This window comes from Heterodontus francisci, chromosome 20 (assembly GCF_036365525.1).
Source record: "Heterodontus francisci isolate sHetFra1 chromosome 20, sHetFra1.hap1, whole genome shotgun sequence".
NCBI classification, from domain to species: Eukaryota; Metazoa; Chordata; class Chondrichthyes; order Heterodontiformes; family Heterodontidae; genus Heterodontus; species Heterodontus francisci.
In genome coordinates this window covers 19,148,912-19,171,402 of record NC_090390.1, presented here as the reverse complement: position 1 = coordinate 19,171,402, position 22,491 = coordinate 19,148,912, and the positions used below count along the sequence as shown (strand labels likewise).

At 43.8% G+C, this 22,491-nt stretch overlaps 1 protein-coding gene across 1 annotated transcript in view; it reads right to left on the bottom strand.

Moving 5' to 3' along the window:
* Positions 1-22,491, bottom strand: part of LOC137380511 (catenin alpha-3-like) — a 2,550,805-nt gene that overhangs the window by 2,172,205 nt on the left and 356,109 nt on the right. The window contains exon 6 of the mRNA XM_068052420.1: positions 22,108-22,359. Within this exon, the coding sequence (XP_067908521.1) occupies positions 22,108-22,359 (252 nt within the window). The remainder of the gene's footprint in view (positions 1-22,107; positions 22,360-22,491) is intronic.

The following is a 22,491-nucleotide window of genomic DNA, read 5'->3' as shown; positions in this document are numbered from 1 at the left end:
TTTTGCTTTTATTTTAGATGAAGCAGTTAGTTGCTGTAAAGAGAGGACTAGGGTTGTCCATTTGATTCAGTTGAGGTAACACTCTAGAGTGCTACATTGTTGGAGGCCCCATCTTTTGAATGAGACATTAAACTGAGACCCCATTTGCCTGCTCAGGTGGATGTAAAAGTTCCCACTGTTTGCAAAGGAGCAAGATGCATTTGTGTTGCCCGATATTTAACCCTCAAGCAACACTGGCAAAAGCATATTAACTGGTCATTTATCTCATCACAACAGAAAGGCAGATTATGATCTGAATGGTGATAGATTGGGAAAGGGAGAGGTGCAACGAGACCTGGGCGTTCTTGTATACCAGTCGCTGAAAGCAAGCAGTCAGATGCAGCAAGCAATTAGGAAGGCGAATGGTATGTTGGCCTTCATTGCAAAAGGATTTGAGGGAGGGAGGGAGGGAGGCAGGCGGGCGGGCGGGCGGGCAGGAAGGAAGGAAGGAAAGTCACCCCTGCTTCAAAATAGTGCCATGGGATATTTAGGCCAGAATTTTAAGCCCCACCCCAGGATCAGGCTAGGAGGCAGGGGGCGGTGGGTGCCATGCCTGTCACCTACCAGCCCCTGCTGCTATTTTACCAGAGATGGATGGGCACTTCAGCACCTGAGGAAGCCACCGAATAATAGCTGGCAGCCACCTTGTAGGCTATGGCCCTCCTGATCAGGCACCCTATGCCCTCTTGAGGGTTCCCCCCACCATCATGGACCACCCCTGCTGCAACAACACCCCGGCCTACACTCCGACCCTCCCATCCCCCCCTCTCTGAGGCCTAACCGATTATCCCTGGCGAGGTCCGTCACACTTACCTCCATTTCAGTCTTCCTCCATTATTGCTAGACCTGGCCTGTTGCAGTCCCAGCAGTGGCCACCGCTCCAACTGGTACTACTGGGGCTAGGAACAGTTTAAAGAGATACAGCACTGAAACAGGCCCTTCGGCCCACTGAGTCTGTGCCGAACATCAACCACCCATTTTATACTAGCCCTACACTAATTCCACATTACTACCACATCCCCACCTGTCTCTATATTTCCCTACCACCTACCTATACTGGAGGCAAGATTTCCAGCCTCAGAGGGGAGGAAGCCCCAAATGTAGCCAATTAAGGGCCTGAGTCATGCAAAATATCAGCTTGGCTTCCAGGCCTGGCAGAGGTGGACACGCCCCCGGCTTTCCAGCCAGTGGCCGGGGCCAGCACCTCACGGTTAAATTTCGGTCTTAATGTCCATCTGAGAGTGCAGATGGGCTTTATTTGAAAAACGGACCCTGTACCAGTGCAGCACTCCCTTAGTACTACACTGGTCTGCCAACCTCAGTAAGAACCGTGAAAGGTCAGTGTGCTTCCCCTTCCCCTTTGAAACATTGTTGGGCAAGGGTAGCAGGTGAACCCATTAGTCCATAGAAAGCGGCCTTAATTTGGAGAAGACAGGCTAATTGGGGGATGAGGAGGGAGGAAGTGAATTTCAGGAGAGTATTAATAAAAAAACACTGATTATAAGGATCTGGATTCAGCTTACAGAGAAAAATTATAACTCCACCATCTGCTTTTCATATGAAAAATCTGTTATCATTTTTAGTCATTATATTTCACTAGACTCATTTAAAAACACATTTTTACACATCTATTTTTATTAGCTTTTTCTCTGAAACAAATATTAACTGGACTATAAAAGATAATGATCTGAACAAAACAGAGTGAGATCCATTTATATACAACTTGCTTTTAATGTCACTGAAAGTGATATATCATTTTTTTACCAAATTACTGCTATAAGTGGCGGCAGTAGAAGATTGAAAATGGCTGTGTTCGCCGCTCAGAATGCTACATGATGACGGATGGTTTGTACATGAGTGCGACGTCCCCAGGGAAATAAGTCTGGAATAGATGAGTGATTTTACCATATGAATGGTGGGTGGTGATTTTTTTTTTGATTTGTTTCATAGGATGTGGGTGTCACTGGTGAGTCCAGGGCAGTAATAGTAGGGGATTTTAACTACCTCAGTATTAACTGGGTTAGTTTTAATGTGAAAGGAATTGAGGGAGCAGAATTCTTGAGATGCATTCAGGAGAACTTGTTTGCCCAGTATGTAGCAAGTCCAACAAGAGAGGGTGCAGTTTTAGACTTAGTTTTAGGAAATGAAAATAGGCAGGTGGAAGGAATGGCATTGGGAGAGCATTTTGGTGGTAGTGATCATAATACAGTCAGTTTTAACATAATTATGGAAAAGGACAGAGATAGAATGGGAGTTAGAGCTCTCAATTGGGGAAAGACCAACTTTACTAAACTGAGGAGTGATTTAGTGAATAAAAGCAAAATACTGCAGATGCTGGAAATCTGAAACACAAATATGAAATGCTGGAAATACTCAGCAGGTCTGGCAGCATCTGTGGAGAGAGAAGCAGAGTTAATGTTTCAGGTCAGTGACCCTTCATCCGAACAGTGATTTAGCGAAAATGGACTGGAAACAGCGACTTGAAGGTAAATCAATGTCAGAGCAGTGGGAGGCATGCAAAGCTGAGATTCAAGGGGTTCAGAGTAAACATGTTCCTACAAAGAAAAAGGGTGAGACGACCAAATCTAGAGCCCCATGGATGTCAAGGAGCCTACAGGGTAAGATAAGGCAGAAAAGGAAAGCTTATGTCCGACATCGAGAACTCAATTCTACAGAAAGAAGAGAGGAGAAAAGAAAGTGGAGGGGTGAAATCAAAAAGGAAATTAGGAAAGCAAAGAGAGGGCATGAAAGAATATTGGCAAGCAAAATCAAGGTGAACCCAAAGATGTTTTATCAATACATTAAGAGTAAGATGATAACAAAGGAGAGAGTAGGACCCATAAAAGGCCAAAAAGGCAACCTATGTGTAGGGGCGAAAGATGTTGGAATGGTTCTTAATGAATACTTTGCGTCTGTCTTCACAAAAGAGGGGGACAATGCAGCTATTGTAGTTAAGGAGGAAGAGTGTGAAGTATTAGATGTGATAAACATAGGGAGTGAGGAAGTATTAATGGGATTAGCATCCTTGAAAGTTGATAAATCACCAGGGCCAGATGAAATGTACCCTAGGCTGTTAAAAGAAGCAAGAGAGGAAATAGCAGAAGGTTTGACCATCATTTTCCAGTCTTCACTGGATACAGGTGTAGTGCCGGAGGATTGGAGAATTGCTAACGTTGTACATCTGATTAAAAAAGGGAGCAAAGGATAGACCGAATAATTACAGGCCAGTGAGTCTAACCTCAGTAGTAGGCAAATTATTGGAATCTATTCTGAGAGACAGACTAAACTGTCATTTAGAAAGGCACAGGTTAATCAAGGATAGTCAGCATGGATTTGTCAAGGGAAGATCTTGTTTGACCAACTTGGTCTAATTTTTGAAGAAGTAACAAGGAAGATAGATGAGGGTAATGCAGTTAATGTGGTCAACATGGATTTTAGAAAGGCTTTTGAAAAGGTCCCACATGGCAGACTGGTTAAAAATATAAAATCTCATGGGATCCAGGGATATGCAGCAAGGTGGATACAAAATTGGCTCAGTGGCAGGAAACAAAGGGTAATTGTTGACGGGTGTTTTAGCGACAGGAGGGCTGTTTCCAGTGACGTCATGGAGGAATCAGTACTGCATCCCCTGCTTTTTGTGGCATATATTAACAATTTGGACGTAAATGTAGGGGGCAAGATCAAGAAGTTTGAAGACGACACAAAGATTGGCCATGTGGTAGAGAGCGAGGGGGATAGCTGTAGGTTGCAGGAAGACATTGACGGTCTGGTCAGATGGGCAGAAAAGTGACAAATGGAATTCAACCGGGAGAAGTGTGAGGTGATGCATTTGGGGAGGTCAAACATGGCAAAGGAATACACAATTCATGGGAAAATACTGAGAAGTGTAGAGGTAGTAAGGGAACTTGGAATGAATGTCCACAGATCCCTGAAGGTAGCAGGACAGGTCGATAAGGTGGTTGAGAAGCATATGGAATCCTTTCCTATATTAGTCGAGGTATAGAATATAAGAGCAGGGAGGTTATGCTGGAACTGTATAACTCATTGGCTAGGCCACAACTTGAGTACTGTGTGCAGTTCTGGTCACCTCATTACAGGAAGGATGTAATTGCACTAGAGAGGGTACAGAGGAGATTTACGAAGATGTTGCCAGGCTTGGAAAAATGCAGCTATGAAGAAAGATTGGTTAGACTGGGGTTGTTCTCCTTGGAACAGAGAAGGCTGAAGGGAGATCTGTCTGAAATATACAAAACCCTGAGGGGCCTGGATAGAGTGGAGGTGAAGGGTCTATTCACCTTAGCAGAGGGGTCAGTGACGACAGGGCATAGATTTAAAGTGATTGGTAGAAAAATTAGAGGGGAGATGAGGAAAAACGATGAGGAACTCACTGCCAGAAAGGGTAGTTGAGGCAGAAACCCTCAACTCATTCAAAAGGAGTCTGGATATGCACCTCAAGTGCCATAATCTGCAGGACTACGGACCAAATGCTGGAAGTTGGGAATAGAATAGGTGGATCGTTTTTCAGCCGATACAAACACAATGAGCCAAGTGGCCTCTTTCTGTGCCTTAAAATTTCTATGATCCTATGATTTCTTGATAGTGGGGTATTCATCAATGGTAATGCCATTGAATGTCAAGGGGAGATGGTTAGATTCTTTCTTGTTTGAGATGGTCATTGCCCGGTACTTGTGTGTCAGTAATGTTACTTGCCACTTATCAGCCCAAGGCCGAATGTTGTCCAGGTCTTTCTGCTTCAGTATCTGAGGAGTTGCAAAAATTAATGAACTTCATACAATCATCCCCACTTCTGACCTTATGTTGGAGGGAAGGTCATTGATGAAGCAGCTGAAGCCTAGGACACTATCCTGAGGAACTCCTGCAGCAATGTCCTGGGGCTGAAATGATTGGCCTCCAATAACCACAACAATCTTCCTTTGTGTTAGGTATGATTCCAACCAGCAGAGTTTTCCCCCGATTCCCTTTGGCTCCAATTTTGCTAGGGCTCCTTGATGCCGCATTCTGTCAAATGCTGCCTTGATGTCAAGGGCAGTCACTTTCCCCTCAACTCTTTTGTCCATGTTTGAACCAAGGTTGTAATGAGGTCAGGAGCTGAGTGGCCCTGATGGAACCCTAACTGAGCGTAAGTGAGCAGGCTGTTCCTGTTTAAGTGGCACTTGATAGCACTGTCGATTGCAACTTCCATCACTTTGCTGATGATCGAGAGTAGACAGATGGAACGATAATTGGCCGGATTGGATTTGTCCTGCTTTTTGTGGACAGGACATACCTGGGCAATTTTCCACATTGTCGGGTAGATGCCAGTGTTGTAGCTGTACTCGAATAGCTTGGCTCGGGGCACAGTTAGTTCTCGAGCACAAATCTTCAGTATTGCAGCCAGAATGTTGTCAGAACCCATAGCCTTTGCAGTATCCAGTGCCTTCAGCTGTTTCTTGAGTGGAGTGGAGTGGAGTGAATTGAATTGGCTGAAGACGCATCGGTAATGCTGGGGACCTCAGGAGGAGACTGAAAAGAATCATCCACTCGGCACTTCTGGTTGAAGATGGTCGCAAATGCTTCAGCCTTGTCTTTTGCACTGATATGCTGGGCTCCTCCATTATTCAGGATGGGGATCTTTGTGGAGCCTCCTCCTCCAGTTAGTTGTTTAACTGTCCACCACCATTCACGACTGGATGTCGCATGACTGCAGAGCTTTGATCTGATCCGCTGGTTGTAGGATCACTTAGCTCTGTCCATTGCAAGCAAATAGTCCTGTGTTGTAGCTTCACCAGGATGACACCTCATTTTTAGGTACAACTGGTGCTGCTCCTGGCATACTCTCCTGCACTCTTTATTGAACCAAGATTGATCCTTTGACTTGATGGTAATGGTAGAGTGCAGGATATGCCAGGTTATGAGGTTACAGATTGTGGTGGAATGCAGTTCTGCTGCTGCTGATGGTCCACAGCACCTTATGAATGCCCAGTTTTGAGCTGCCAGATCTGTTCTGAATCTATCCCATGTAGCACGGTGGTAGTGCCACACAACACGATGGACGGTATCCTCAGTGTGAAGACAGGAGTTCGTTTTCACAAGGATTGTGCGGTGGTCACTCCTACCAATACTGTCATGGGCAGATGCATCTGCAACAGGCAGATTGATGGGGGCAAGGTCTAGTAGGTTTTTCCCTCTTGTTGGTTATCTCACCACCTGTCGCAGGCCCAGTCTGGCAGATATATCCTTCAGTACTTGGCAAACTCAGTGGTGCTACTGAGCCACTCTTGCTGATGGATATTGAAGTCCCCCACCAGAGTACATTCCATGCTCTTGCTACCTTCAGTGCTTTTTCCAAGTGGTGTTCAATATGGAGAAGCACTGATTCATCAGCTGAGGGAAGGGGGAGGGGGGTGGTGAAAGGTGGTAATCAACAGGAGGTTTCCTTGCCCATGTTTGACCTGATGCCATGAGACTTCACGGAGTCCGGAGTCAATGTTGAGGACTTCCAGGGCAGCTCCCTCTCGGCTGTATACCACTGTGCCGCCACCTCTGTTGGGTCTGTCCTGCCAGTGGGACAGGACAGACCCAGGGATGGTGATGGTGGTGTCTGCGACATTGTAAGGTATGTTTCTGTGAGGATGACTATGTCAGGCTGTTGCTTGACTAGTCTGTGGGACAGCTCTCCCAATTTTGGCACAAGCCCCCATATTTTAGCAAGGAGGACTTTGCAGGGTCGACAGGGCTGGGTTTGCTGTTGTCGTTTCCAGTGCCTAGGTCCATGCTGGGTGTTCTGTCCAGTTTTATTCTTTTTCAACTTTTGTGTAGTGGTTTTGTAAAACTTAATGGCTGCTAGGCCATTTCATAGGGCGGTTAAGAATCAATCACATTGCTGTGGGTCTGGAGTCACAGGTAGGCCAGACCAGGTAAGGATCATGGATTTCCTATCCTAAAGGACATTAGTGAACCAGGTGGGTTTTTACAACAATCTATGGCAGTTTCATGGGCATCATTACTGAGACTAGCTTTCAGTTCCAGATTTTATTAATTAATTGAATTGGGTGGGAGGGGGATTGTGGTTGCCATGCTGGGGGCTGCTGTGCAGAGTTTGGGTTTGTAGCCTTCCCATTTTGCTGAGCAAAGATACTAAATACTGCACACTATCTACTTAGGGACCCATCCAATGGCACTATCCCTAATGCAGCCTCTGCATATGAACAATTAACATTTTGTATCACATTCTTGGCCACTTACTGGGTTGATGCCTCCAGTTAGAGAGGAATTTGACATGCATTTCCACAGTAAGTTCACTCATTATCAGTTCTAGGCTCTCCTTTCATTTGACGTTCCCTTCTGCCCAATCTTGAGGCGAAAGCATAGCTACATTTAAAGGGATGCTACATAAACACCTGAGGGAGAAAGGATTAGAAGGTGATGCTGATAGAGCAGAAGAGGGGTAGGAAGAGGCTCGTGTGGATCATGAACCAGTTGAGCCGAAAGTTCTGTTTCCGTGCTGTACGTTTTACGTAATTCTATGTATCCTTCGTGTCCCTGGGTCATCATACACTATGAGATCTGCAATCTCAGGATCATGTTTTGACCATCCTCACTCTTTTATTCATTAAGGCAATAATGCTGGCATCAACTTTAAGCAGAAAATATAAAACCAAGAGGCCATTGATCAAATGTGAACCTGCCTGAATCACTTCCATTTTTGTAAGGAGGAATTAATAATTTAGTATTTTTTATGAAATGTGATAGTTGCCTATTTATGAAGGAGCTCATTTTGCTCCAGTTGCAACTGGGTGGAAATTGAACTGATCCCAACGCACTGAATATTACACATTCCTTTTAAACTTTAGGGCCATTAGAATAATGTATTTGTCTCTTAAAACTAAGGGGGCATTTTGTAACTTCTAGACAACAGCTGAGCTAATGTGTTTGCAATGTCTCTATTTTTTGTTTAATGATGTGTCCTGTTTTCAGAATAACAAATTGTACGTGTTCCATTAGAATGAGGCAAGCACACAACAGACACAACAAATGTAATCGAAACACTGCAAAGTTTCAGAACAATAGTCATTACATCTGAAATAATTGGCTCCTGAGGCAAATTCCAGGCTGTCACTCATTCAGGGAATTCATGCGACTTCAAATGAGCCATTTGGGAACCTCAACTCCAGTGTGAGTTATATGTTTTCACTCACTTCTACAAATTTCCTGCTTCCCTCAAATTTCCAGCTCTCCACTTTAGACTCCACTCCATTCCGAACTCAGGCAGGTAATCTCAAAATTACTTGGGATCTAGTGACGATTAGATTGGTATTCTCAAAGCTCAGTTAAAACCGACCATTTGATGGGGACAGGACTTTGAGAAAGTAGATTTTATGGCTGTGAGAAGCCTCAGGGTAAATTAATTGGGAGCTGTACTTAAAATAGAACAGAACAAGTGGAACACATTTAAAGCTATTTTACTGGATCAGGAGAGATTCTCAAGATAACAAGAACCAAAAGCACAGTGAGATTGGGAGGACCATGAACAGCAGCTAGAAATACAAGATACCAGGACAGGGAGGATTGGGATTCATACAGAAGGCAACTTAGATCAGGAGTTCTCAACCAGAGGTGGCCATGCAAAGATTTCAAACCTTCAAACATGCAGATTTTTACAAAAAGAAAAGTACACACTGGGTAAACGTGGGATCAAGCTGAACAAACTGGCAGCTCTAACTCCTACTCGGACCTCTGTTTGCCCACTCCCAAATGTCTGTGTGGTGCTTGTGGCAGTTGCCTTTGCCCCGTTCGCTGAGAAGGAAGGGAAGATATAGTCATTGGTCACTAACTGCAGATCCTCTGGCTCGAGCTCTCCATCCACCACTCTCCTCTTGCCAAGTCCCGCAGTATATTTCATCCCCCACTGCATTTGTCCTGATGCCACACTGCGTAGGTTTCTGTTACCCCATCCCCCAGACTAATTGGGGCAGTTACTCTTTTACTTTCACCTCTCGCTCCCTGAATCCTCTCACTACTAAATCACCAGAGGCAACTGGAACTCATACAGTTCACGTGTCCTGCGACTACTGAAATTGGCCAATGGTGACTCCGCGCACGTCTGCGTCAATACCGTTTTGGATTTTTTTTGTCCTATTTTTGTTACTTGAACAGTGGCGATTATCAACCAAATGAAGAAGGGGTAAGGAAACAGGCAGCAGCTGCAAGGAGGAAAGGAGTTGCTGAGGATCAAATGGTCTTCATGGAAGAAGAGTGGAAAATGTCAATATTGGGAAACTATTAGAATTGACACTTACTACCCGCAAAACTGAAACAGTTTTCAAACTCAATTAACCATCCTGCACTATCTAATTCCACACCACTCATCCCCCCCAGCCCCCAGCCTCCATTTTTTCTCTTGCTGTCTTCAAAGTGAGAGTCACACTATGTTGCATATTTACAAAGGTGTTGGTTGCCCTTTGGTGCCGAACTTTGTTAATTCTTCACCCGTGTGTCTGGACCTGAAGTGTTAGCAGACTTGCTCTACCTAGGAGGGCATTATAGGTAGACCTGATTGTTTACACCCAACGTTGACCTGCAGCTAGGATTTCAACCTTCCAGCTTTGTCCTGGAGTCACTGGGAATAAAACATTAATCTGGACACTGGGTGGGGGGGGGGGGGGGGGGGGGCGGGGGGTGGGTGTCAGGCAATTGGGGGAAGAGGGAGTGGACGGGCGTGGGGACCACTATTTTCTACAGTCCCAGGATAGCAACAGCAGCAGCAGTAATGTATAGAGTGGGAGCAGCACTGAGAGAATTTTTATACAGAAAAAATACTTGTGTTACCAGGGGGCTGGTGGAATTTTTATTACACGGGAGGAGGGCCACAAAAGCAAAAAGCTTGAGAATCCCTGACTCAGATAACTGAAGAAAGCAACAGTTGAGAAGTTGAGATATAAATTACATAGGGCATTACGAAAGACCCAAAATAGTTTTTACAACAACAGGCTAACACCGGGTTTCTGATTATACTGTTACAAGTGGAGTAACAAACATGGCAGCTGAAAGGAATTGGAACGAAGTTTGCTCGAGATCTTTTCAGACAGTGAAGTGTTTTCCGTATGGTCTCTCGAAGATAGTTAATCATCCACTGAACTAGATAAAGAACTATGTTCCCCTCACATAACTAAATTAAGCAGCATTTATCACAGCTGGAGGAAGGAGCTTCTATTTTTCACTGAACTCTGTAGCTGTATTTTTGTCCATACAGGTACTTTGCTCTGTCCCCTTTCTCACAATTGGGTACAGGAACCAGTACATTAACTACAGTTTTCAGCCACAAAAGCCAGGCCAATACAACCAGCTACAATATTAAAATAGGCAGAGTGCTTAAAAAGTAGATCATTTCTAAAGAAGCAAACTTCAGATACCAAGCAGTTTATTATATGAAAGTTTTGCATCCACCTCACATTTTTCACCACACTTCTTGTGACAGACATCAGTCTCTCACTGTACAATTCAATCCAAATTGCGACATGATGTATGTATTTGATTGGCTCGCTGTTTGTAATCAGAAACAACAACAAATCACAAATGGAATATGCCAATCCAAGCATGGCAGGTAGGTATCTAAGTGACCAATCAGCAATTTTAAAAACAGCATCCAATCAAAAATATGGCATGGCCAGTAACCAGGAAGAAGCAGAAATGAACCAATGAAGCCATGTCAAAGATCTTACAACCACCATTTTAGTTCCTCCATTAAGCTGAGGACATATCATTGGGAATAAAGTTTGCAACATAATAAAGACTACCATTTTAAAATGCACAAGGCAATGGGCTTGTCCTTAATCTCCGTCATCAGGCGGGAACAGTGCATGAAAGGGGTGAAAAATCAGGCGATTGGATTTAACAGTCTGAGGTGACTCCATTACTGCTCAGGACCATTTTCTCTGCTGACTTTCAAATCAGCTAAGGTTCCCGCTCCAGGTAGACGAGGCCTAACTGAAAGATAAAAGTCGCGGACGGATGACATAATCAGTGCTATTTTTTCTGCAGTGTGCGGTGAGGAGCCTTGCTTAGTGCCAAACGCACCAGAGAAACTGAGCTGGAGGCAGCAGTGTGGCCAGGAGAGGCCAAGGTAAGTTACATTACATTTACCTTACGAGGATTATCTTTGGACCAAAAGAGCCTGAAGTGTTCCTGCAGGTTTCATTAGGAATCCCTGGGCTTTCTCTGCCAAGATCTTGCCTCTCCTCCCACAGTAAGAGCAGGGAGGTTATGATGGAGCTGCATAAAATGCTAGTTAGGCCACAGCTGGAGTACTGTGTACAGTTCTGGTCACCACACTATAGGAAGGATGTGATTGCACTGGAGAGGGTGCAGAGGAGATTCACCAGGATGTTGCCTGGGCTGGAGTATTTCAGCTATGAAGAGAGACTGAAAAGGCTAGGGTTGTTTTCCTTAGAGCAGAGAAGGCTGAGGGGGGCATGATTGAGGTATACAAAATTATGAGGGGCATTGATAGGTTAGATAGGAAGAGACTTTTTCCCTTAACGGAGAGGTCGATAACCAGGGGGTATAGATTTAAGGTAAGGGGAAGGAGGTTTAGAGGGGAGTTGAGGAAAACATTTTCACCGAGAGGGTGGTTGCAATCTGGAATGCACTGCCTGAAGGGGTGGTAGAGGCAGGAACCCTCACAACATTTAGATGAGCACTTGAAATGTCATAGCATACAAGACTATGGGCCAAGTGCTGGAAAATGGGATTAGAATAGTCAGGTGCTTGATGGCCGGCACAGACACGATGGGCCGAAGGGCCTGTTTCTGTGCTGTATAACTCCATGACTCTAACCGATATCAGCTTTGCAGTACTCCCACCACCAGCACTTACCTTATGCTGGAAACCATTCCGTCTGATCCCCAACAGTGTCTGGCACCGGACCCAATCTCCGCTCCTGCCTGCCGGTCTTGGCATCATACCTGCCTGCTTTGGGCATGAGGCGATGCCCAATATTAAATTGAGTACCGGCAGTTAAAATCGTCTGGGCCTTACTCCATTCACTTCCTCCAGATGCACCTCCTGTTTCGGGACTCCCCATACACATTAATCCTGCCTATGTTAAAAATCAATCCAAATAATTGAACTGGCCTTAGAATTTTCTAAGTATAAAATGCGCTTAACAATGTTTTCCATCAGAGGCCTGGAGCTTTCTGAGAAGTCTTGAGATGAAGTTTATAGAGCATCCCAAGTGCCATTAGCAGTTGGAGAGACCCAGTAATGTAACAGCGTACAATTCCCATATGCATCTGTGTTTAAAATTCCCAGGAATAATGATCACTACAGCAAGAGTGGCCATTCACAGAATGTACCAGGATTTGATGTTTGTCAGCCCCACCCCTTCTCCATTCTTATGGAAATTGGTGCGGAGAAAAGTCCTCAGGGAGGGGTATTAGTGAAAACAACTGGAATTCTTGTGCATAAATGATCAAAACAAGGTAAAGCATTCAACTCTTTCTGAGGAAACAGTGGAAAAAGTACAATTTATTCTACTGCATTTGAGGTTTTGTTTATTGAACTGATATAGCAGGTTACACATAACAAATGACATTGTGAAATTTGCCATTGTTTCATCTTTCTATTTTAGAGATTGTGATGCAGGAAACACTCCCACCACTGTAAATCTGACAAGCAGGAATTGGAAATCATTCCTCAGGAACTCACTCTGAACGTATAATTTCCAGCACTTTTGTACTGGAAGTGTGGAAGTGTTCATGAGATCATGATTGCATGAGTCTACTATAGATTTTTATTGGATTTTAAGGACTAAGATACAGAAAACAGCAGGAAGGAACAAACCAATGTGTATTGTTTCTTCTTTACAAAATGTCATGTAACATTACAGAGTGCCAAAAAATGTCACCTTGAACAAATTGCTTAAATTCAGGATTTTATTAAAAACCTTTCTCTGACTTGAATAATGACTGATACAATCCTTCCAGAATTTCCTGCTCCAATACGGATTCTTTTTCCTGCCAATTGTTCAAGCTCTCTCTGATAAAGACATACAGCTGCTACAAAATCTGTATCTTCTGAAGAGTCTTACCCTTTGCACATTTCCTGTTTGTTACGCTGCCTTTTGGCATCATGGTTTTGTCACACCTAGGTGTCACGTATGTGTGGAACACCTGCCTGTTACTTCTAATTAACCTTCTTATCAACTACAGTGGCAGCTGGTCCACAGGATGTTCAATTTTAGTTTAGTTTAGAGATACAGCACTGAAACAGGCCCTTCGGCCCACCGAGTCTGTGCCGACCATCAACCACCCATTTATACTAATGCTACACTAATCCCATATTCCTACCACATCCCCACCTGTCCCTATATTTCCCGACCACCTACCTACACTAGGGGTAATTGCTAATGGCCAATTTACCTATCAACCTGCAAGTCTTTGGCATGTGGGAGGAAACCGGAGCACCCGGAGGAAACCCACGCAAACACAGGGAGAACTTGCAAATTCCGCACAGGCAGTACCCAGAATTGAACCCGGGTCGCTGGAGCTGTGAGGCTGCGGTGCTAACCACTGCGCCACTGTGCCACCCACAAGCATCCTCCAACAGGCAAAAGAAAAAATCGAGTGGAGGATCGATTCCATCAAGAGTTGTGAATAGGCGAAGTGGAATCACATCGATCTACATCCTGTTACCCAGAAGAAAGAGAGAGTGAGAGAGAAAAGGAGAAAGAAAGAATAAATAGAGACAGAGAGAATGAGAAAGAGAGAAAAGAAAATATGGAGTGAGAAAGGGAGAAATAAAGAGAGCAAAAAAAAAGTGTAACGAGAGATAGAAAGAAAGATAGCGGGAAAGAGAGAACAAGTAAAATAGAGATTGAAAGCGAGAAATACTGAGATGAGGACGATAGATTAAGAGGGATGACATCCTCCGACTTACTGAGAAAATACCACATGTCTTCCACTAATGCCTTTGAAAATTTAATGTCACACATGTAGCACACTCTTTTTTGCTATTGAACACCCCACTAGTAACTTAACTCCATTTTCTGTGAGTAGAGAATGGAAGAAAATTGAAGTGTTCATACTTAATGTTGTTTTTAACTTTAAAATGGAATTAGATGGCACATAAATAGTGCAGATGGGAGCAGAAATGTTGCACAGGGCATAGTTGTTTAAGTGAGTGGACAAAACAATGGTAGATGCAGTTCAATGTGAGAAAGTGAGGGGACATCTATGTTGGAACTGAGAGAGATAGATCAGAGTATTTTCTAAATGGTGAGAAGTTAGGAACTGTCAATGAGCAGAGAAATTTAGGGGTCCAGCCGCAGAAATCACTAACACCTAGTGGACAGGTACAAAAATTAATTAAAAAGGCTATCAAAATGTTGGCCTTCATCTTGAGGGCTGGAATAAAAAAAGTGGAAGTTATGTTAGGACTGTGGTTAGGTTTCATTTAGAGTACTGCATTCAGTTATAGTATTGCACCTCAAGAAGGAGATATTGGCTTTGAAATGCATGCAGGATAGAGTCAGCAAAATGAGACTGGGGATAAAAGGGTTAAATTAGAGGGATAGACACTGTTCTGGGGGATAGACACTATTCTCTGCAGCCGAGAGTGAGAGTCCATAAGGCTGTGTTGCCTGCCCGGTGCTAGGGTTCAGGACATCTGCTCAGGGCTAGAGAAGAACTTGCAGTGGGAGGGGGAGGATCCAGTGGCCATGGTTCATGTAGGGAGTAACAACATAGCTAGGACTAGGAAAGAGGTTCTGCGTAGGGAGTACAAGGAGCTAGGCACTAAATTAAAACGCAGAACCTCAAAAGGTAATAATCGCTGGATTATTACCTCAGCCACGTGCAAATTGGGATAGGGTAAATAAGATGAGAGAGATAAGTGCATGGCTCAAAGATTGGTGTGGGCGAAGTGGGTTTCGGTTCCTGGGATACTGGCACCAGTAATGGGGAAAGTGGAGGCTGTACCGTTGGGATGGACTTCACCTGAACCACGCTGGACCAGTGTTCTAGAGAGTCATATAACTAGGGAAGCAGTGAGGGCTTAAACTAAATAGAGGGGGAAAGGGATCATGTAGAGGAAGATTGAGTAAATTAAAGGGCAATGACGAGGCAGGTGGTGGCTTAATGGTAATGTCACTAGATTCATAACCCAGAGCCCTAGGGTATTGCTATGGGGACATCGGCTTGAATCCCACCACAACAGATGGTGGAATTTGAATTCAATTACTAACTCTGGAAATAAAAGCTAGTCTACTGGTGACCATAAAACCATTGTCGATTGTTGTAAAAACCCATCTCGTTCACTACTGTCCTTTAGGGAAGGAAATCTGCCATCCTTACCTGTTCTGGCCGACATGTGACTCCAGACCCACAGTAATGTGGTTGACTCTTAAATGCCCTCTGAAATGGCCTAGCAAGCCACTCAGTTATATCAAAACTGCAGAATGAAACCAGACAGACCACCTGACATCAACCTAGGCACCAGAAACGACAACAACAAACCCAGCCCTGTTGACCCTGCAAAGTCTTCCTTACTAACATCTGGGGGCTTGTGCCAAAATTGGGAGAGCTGTCTCATAGACTAGTCAAGCAACAGCCTGACATAGTCACACTCATGGAATCATACCCTACAGATGATATCCCAGACACCACCATCAGTATCCCTGGGTACATCCTGTCCATTGGCAGGATCGACCCACCAGTGGTGGTATACAGTCGAGAGGAAGTTGCCCTGGGAGTCCTCAATATTGACTCCGGAACCCATGAAGTCTCATGGCATCAGTTTGGACCTTGTCAAAAGCCTTCTGAAAATCCAAATACTCCTTTATCTACGCTACAAGTAATATCCTCAAAAAACTCCAACAGGTTGTCAAACCTGATTTCCCTTTCACAAATCCATGTTGACTCTGCCCAATCATATCATTATTTTCCAAGTGTCCAGTTATCTCATCCTTTATAATAGATTCCAACATTTTCCTGACTGCTGACGTCAAACTAACAGGTTTGTAGTTCTCTATTTTCTCTCCCACTCCCTTCTTAAATAGTGGGTTTAGATTTGCTACTTTCCAGTCTGCAGGAACCCTTCCAGAATCTATAGAATTCTGAAAGATAACCACCAATGCATCTACTATCTCTATAGCCACCTCCTTCAATACTCTAGGATGTAGCTCATCTGGTCCAGGGGATTTATCAACTTTCAATCCAATTAATTTTTTGAGTATTACCTCTTTATTGATACCAATTACTTTCAGTTCCTCATTTTTACAAGTCCCTTGGCTCCCTAATATTTCTGGGAGATTATCTGTGTCTTTCTCCGCGAAGACAGACACAAACTTTCCCCCTCGGAACCTCCCTCCCCCTGGACTGCATGACTAGACCCCCACCTCCCTCGCAGGGGCCTTCTGGACTGGTCCTGGTGATCCCATCTCACCTACCTCAGGTCCAGGGTTCCAACACTGGGCCTGGGTCCAAGGCCTCTGCAGTACTGGCAGTGGCCAACACTCACAGTGGTGCTGCAGATACTGCTGGGCTGCCGGCCCTCTGATTGGCTGGCAGCTCTTAGAGGTGGGATTCCCATCTTTAGAGGGACGGGGATCCTGGCTCCTGAAACTTTGATTTAAAAAGACCACTCCAGGGGGTCATGAAAAGACAGAGGTGGGGTTCTCCCTGCCTTTTCGGTCCAGCACCAGGAGCCCCACCTCTAGCACAAAATCCAGCCCATTATGGCACAAATGCAGTCCATTCAGCTCTCTGTAGAGCAATCTAATTATTCCCATTCCCCCGCTCTATCCCCACAGCCCTGCAAGTTTATTTCCCTCAAGTGGCCATCCAGTTTCCTTTTGAAATTATTCATCATCTCTGCTTCCACCACCCTCGTAGGCAGCGAGTTCCAGGTCATTATCACTCGCTGCATAAAAAATTCTTCCTCACATCCCCCTACATCTGTTGCCCAAAACCTTAAAACTGTGTTCCCTAGTCCTAGTACCATCAGCTAATGGGAACAACTTTTCTTTGTCTATCTTATCTAAACCTGTCATAATCCTGTACACCTCTAACAAATCTCCCCTCAATTCTCTTTGCGCCATGGAGAAAAACCCCAGCTTCGCCAACCTAACCATGTAGCTAAAATCCCTTATCCCTGCAACTATTCTGGTAAATCTCCTCTGCAGCCTCTCAAGGACCTTAACATCCTCCCTAAAGTGTGGTGGCCAGAACTGGATGCATTACTCTAGCTGTGGCCTAACCAGAGCTTTATAAAGGTTCAGCATAACTTCCCCGCTTTTGTACTCTATGCCTCTATTTATGAAGCCCAAGATCCCATATGCTTTGCAAACTACTCTCTCACCATCTTCTCCCATCTTCAAAGATCAATGCACCTGCACCCCCTCTGTCCCTGACTACACTTCAAAACTATTGCATGGGATTTGAAGAGAAAGAAAGGAAGTAAGAGAGAAAGAAAGAAAGAGAGAAAGAGAGAAAGAAAGAAGGGAAGAAAGAAAGGAAGGAAGAAAGCAACTCACCCCTACTCTTCTTCAAAATAGTGCCACAGGACCTTTAACGTCCACCTGAGAGGACAGATGGGGCCTCAGTTTAGCGTCTCATCTGAAAGATGGCACCTCTCCCAGTACAGCACTCCCTCAGTACTGTACTGGAGTGTCAGCCTAGCTTATGAAAAGTGCTAACAATGAAATGTCAGTGTGCTTCCCCTTCCCATTTGACCCTTTGGAAACATTTTTGGGCAAGGGTAGCAAGTAAAGATACCCATAAATCTACCGAAAGCAGCTTTCATTTGGAGAAGGCAGGCAAATTGATTGGAGAACTGGGAGGGAGGAGGTGCATTTAAGGGAAATTAAGAAAGAAATCATGAATTACACAAAACTGAATTCAGTGAAAATTATAACCAATAACTGCTAATAACATGAAAAATCTGTTATAATTTTAGTCATTATTTTTCACTAGACTCATTTTAAAAACATTTTTACACATCTATTTTTATTCCATTTTCCTCTGAAATAAATATTAACTGGTCTATAATCTGAACAAAATAGCTTTTAAATTCACTGAAACTAAGATTTCTTTTTTCCACAATTATTTCTATAAGTAGCGGCTTTGGAACACTAAAAATAAGTCTTTCGTGGGAGTGAGATTTGTATGCCAAAATGATGCCGCAATCTTTGCTTTAGATTATAAAGCCAAATTTGACAGCCGGACCAGGTGTATGCAACTGCAACACTCCATATGAATGGAAGAATTACCTCAAGGCAATTACAGCAGGGAGAGATAATGAAGGAACTTGGAAGTGACAAGGACATCAACGGCTGCGCACGGGGGCTGTGGAGCAAAGTGAGTATGACAAATGCATTGATGCAGGTGGAAGGGCCTAAGATAAAGTCAGGAGTTTGACAAAGAAAGAAGGAAAGACTTGCATCGAATTACATACGGCACAGAAACAGGCGACACAAGCCTTTGCCCACCCTATTTCATCTACCACTGAAAGCATATCTTCCTATCCCTTTCTTCCTCATGTACATATCAGGCTTCTCCTTAAATGTTTGCATTTAAAATGCTCCTTTCACAACCTCAGGATGTCCCAAAGCTCTTTACAGCCAATGAAGTGCAACTGAACTGTAGTCACTGTTAAAATCGTGGTAGCCAATTTACGCACAGCACAGTCCCGGAAACAGCAATGTGATAATGACCAGACAAATTGTTCAGTGATGTTGATTGAGAGATAAATAGTAGCCAGGACACTGGGGATAACTCCTCTGCTCTTCTTTGAAATAATGCCACGGGATCATTTACGTCCACCAGAGAGGAGGGCAGACGGGGCCTCAGTTTAACATTTTTAGGACAATCCAGTAGTTCTGTGGTCACCAATACTGATACTGGCTTTTTATTCCAAATTACACTTGTGCCAACAACTGCTGACTCAGAGGCGAGAGTGCTGCCACTAAGCCATGGCTGAAATCTAAAACTGAGTGGCTGTTAGAAAGGGTGCAGTGTGATAGTCTATTGAGGATGGAGAGCGACTGTGGAGGGGATCGAAGCAGGCAGGGGACTGAAGGAAATAAAGAAGTGATGAGAGAGCTTCCAAATTTGAATTTTTATTGAGTGTCTTCATACTAATTTTTTTTCCATTCCTGCCTTAAATAATTTATAGATTTTGTGTCTGGGTGACAGTGAGTATAGGTAACAGCTGTATAATTAATCCTTCTCGTAAACAATGACTTTTTAGAATTTTCAGCACAGAAGCAAGTATAGGTTCTGTAATCATTCTGTCTCTGGGTGTAGAAAAGATAAAGGCTTCCCTACAAAATATTTTTCAAAACTTGCATGTGAAGTGCAGTGATTGAAAATACAGAACCCAAACTGAAGAGTTATAAAAGCTGACTTTTCCTTTAAGAGAACTGGTTAATGATCTAACAAATGGCCACCAAAGGTCAAACAACCTGGCCCTGTATATTCAAACTGTCTTATGCTCTGTTAAGGACAAAAGGATATATTCCAAGCTAAGAGGTGTCAATTACCCCCATCCTGAACCCATCAAGAAACATTTTTGAATTGAATGGGTTCTTCTGAAACAAAGAAGGTGTGAACTAGCCACATCCTGGCCCATTGTTGGTCACCACAGAATGGGGACTCTGCGTCTCTTAACAAGTCAACAGGTGAGAGTCTTTTACCTTAAAAAGAAGCCCTCTGGAGAGAGAAGGAAAATCAGAACAAATATCACGAAAGCCTCTTCAGCTGAGAGCTGTGACTGATCCAACAAAAGCCAAAGGAGCCCTGCTGTGAATTTTACACTTAAACATGTTACAACAGAGAACTGAAAGTGATCGCTGACTCCTGACTGAAGTCTCAACCACCAAAAAATGCTACAAACATACAACCGAGGCCTGCAATTTTAAAAGAAAAATTGACCTCCAAGAAGATTCAGCAGGTTTATTCTAAACCCCGAACGCCTACCTCACTTCAAACCACTTACCATTTTCCTCTCTATCTATCTGTTCTTGTGTGTGCATGTACATATGTGTGTGTGTGTGTGTGCGTGTGTGTGTGAGGAATGGGTGTATGGATGCGGTTCCAACCATTTCAGAAATAAATATTGCTCAATAAATAGTTAATCTTCTGTTTTAAACCTACAAATAAAACACAAGGGGTTAAAACCCTAGTAACAAGAACACTTGCTGCGGTCAGTTGGGAGATGAATAGTGGGAACCACCCACACCCTTTTCCACCTGGCCTTAACACATGGCTGAAAAAATCCCAGACTTTTGGGCATGAGTTAAGCGGGTGACTACAATACGTCCCAGTCTCCTGGATCTTTTAGATCTGTTCATCGCTCCATCTGAACAAATCTCTGCCTGCAAAACCATGTCCCCTGACTCTCCATTGCCAGGATTCTCCAATTGAATTTGTTGAGTTAGGGGGAAGAGGGAGTAATTCAATACTGCAACAAGATTTTCAGGTCTAATGAAAGACAAAGTCATTTTTTTCTGGTGTTTAACTGCAATTTTAATAACTTTTTAGAATTATCCTCACTGAGACCTGCTTTGTATTTTGCTGCTGATGATGGTGATAATGCTGATGATGGCAGATTCGTCTCAGGCGAAGATCATGGGAAGGCTTGTCTTTCTGGTAACTGGCATGATTGTTGGTGACTGAAGAGACCAATTCTTGATCTGCAGGCTCTTGAGCAGTTGGGGCACAAGAACACCTGGTTTGAAAGGGCTCTGGCATAAGCAGACTCCTTCCATTTTCTGCGCCTTTTTTCAGCAGCGTCGCATCTGTATATTTCGAACTTGTAGAGGGCTTTCCTGGTTGTTGCGTGCCAGCTATCTCTAGTCAGCAGCCTCCTGCTCCCGCCCCTGTTGATCAATGTCAGCCTGTCTTTTTATCTGGTCTTTAAACCGTTTGTGAGGTGCACCTCAATCTCACTTACTGGAGCATAGTTCACCATAAAGCACTGCTTTTGGCATTCTGCAATCCTCCCTGCCTGACACATGTCCTGCCCAGTACAATTGGCGTTGTAAGAGACTGCATTCAATGCTGGGCATATTGGCTCGGTTGAGAACTTCACTGTTTGTGATCTAGTCCTGCTATCTGATGTGCATGATGGATCGAACATATTTTAATGCAGTTTTTTAGCAAATATAAGTCACATTTAAATTTGTTAAGATTCCCTGATTGCAGGTCCTGAAACCTGCTATGACTGTGTTGCGTGAATAATGGTTGAATAAGTTTAAACTTTCTACTTTAAAGCTCAAAGAGAAATATATGGTGTGGGTTCAGCATTTCCTTGGGTCCCAGCTGTTTACACTGATTTATGCCAATTTACGCCCATTTTAAATCCAGGTGTATTCTATGAGACTGGGGGATTCTTGGGCATTTTCCAACATCAGCAAATTGGGCACAGCCTCAGGGCAGCTCTCGAGCTGTGCCCACAGAGGAAACCCCAGGTTGGAATGCTCTACCCCAAAGTGTGGTTGAGGCAGATACCATAACATTTTTATGAGTAGACTGGATAAATATTTGAAGCAGAAAATGATACTGCACTATGGGGATAGAATGGCAACAGTGGAATTAATTTTGGATTGCTCCACCAGAGAGTTGGCATTGGCAAAATGGGTCGAATGGCCTCTTCCTGTGCTGTACACTTCTATGGTTCTATACTATGAAGGCTGATAAGACTACTGCTTATCGGCAGGATTTAACCTGAAAGAGTTGAGCATTGTGTATTGAGGATGAAGGGAAAACACAGAATCACAAAAACAGGCCATTTGGCCCAATACACTGGTACTAGTGCTTTTCTCCAAGTGATACCACTCCCTTGCCCTTTCCTTAAGTCTTTTAATATTCCTCTTTTTCAAAGAACTATTGAATTCCTTTGATTAAAAATACTCTGTTTCAATGACAATTTGTGACAGAGAATTCTACATTGGACAGAAGCAGGCACTGTATCAGACCCAGGTTATGTGATAATCGGGTCCAGTGTCTATTAACGAGGAGTCAGCACATCTGTAACTCTAGTTATGTCAAAAACAATGTCAAATTTGCTTACCTCAAACTCATCGAAAGCCCCAACAAGAGATTGTGCACCAGATTTTGGACATCCAATTCCCTGCACAACATTGGAGATCTCAGTGAAAGTGTCCTGTAACTCACTGCGGACAGACTCTCTACCAGCCTGGAGAGCAGCAATCTCAGGGTGGTCCAGGCACGCCATGGAGGTTGAATATAACAGGGTGGAGGTCTGCTTCAAGCAAGCACGTGCAGCAGCCAGATCCTCACGCTGGCCAGGTGACTTTAGGTCCTACCAATAAAGAAGAAAGTACAAAATACAGCCTCAGTAAAAATTTCTTTCAAATAAAGCTGCAAAAGGTGAGGAAATGTAGATTCTTTTCACAAAGCTTTTGATTGTGCACAGCCAGTTGCTTAATTCATT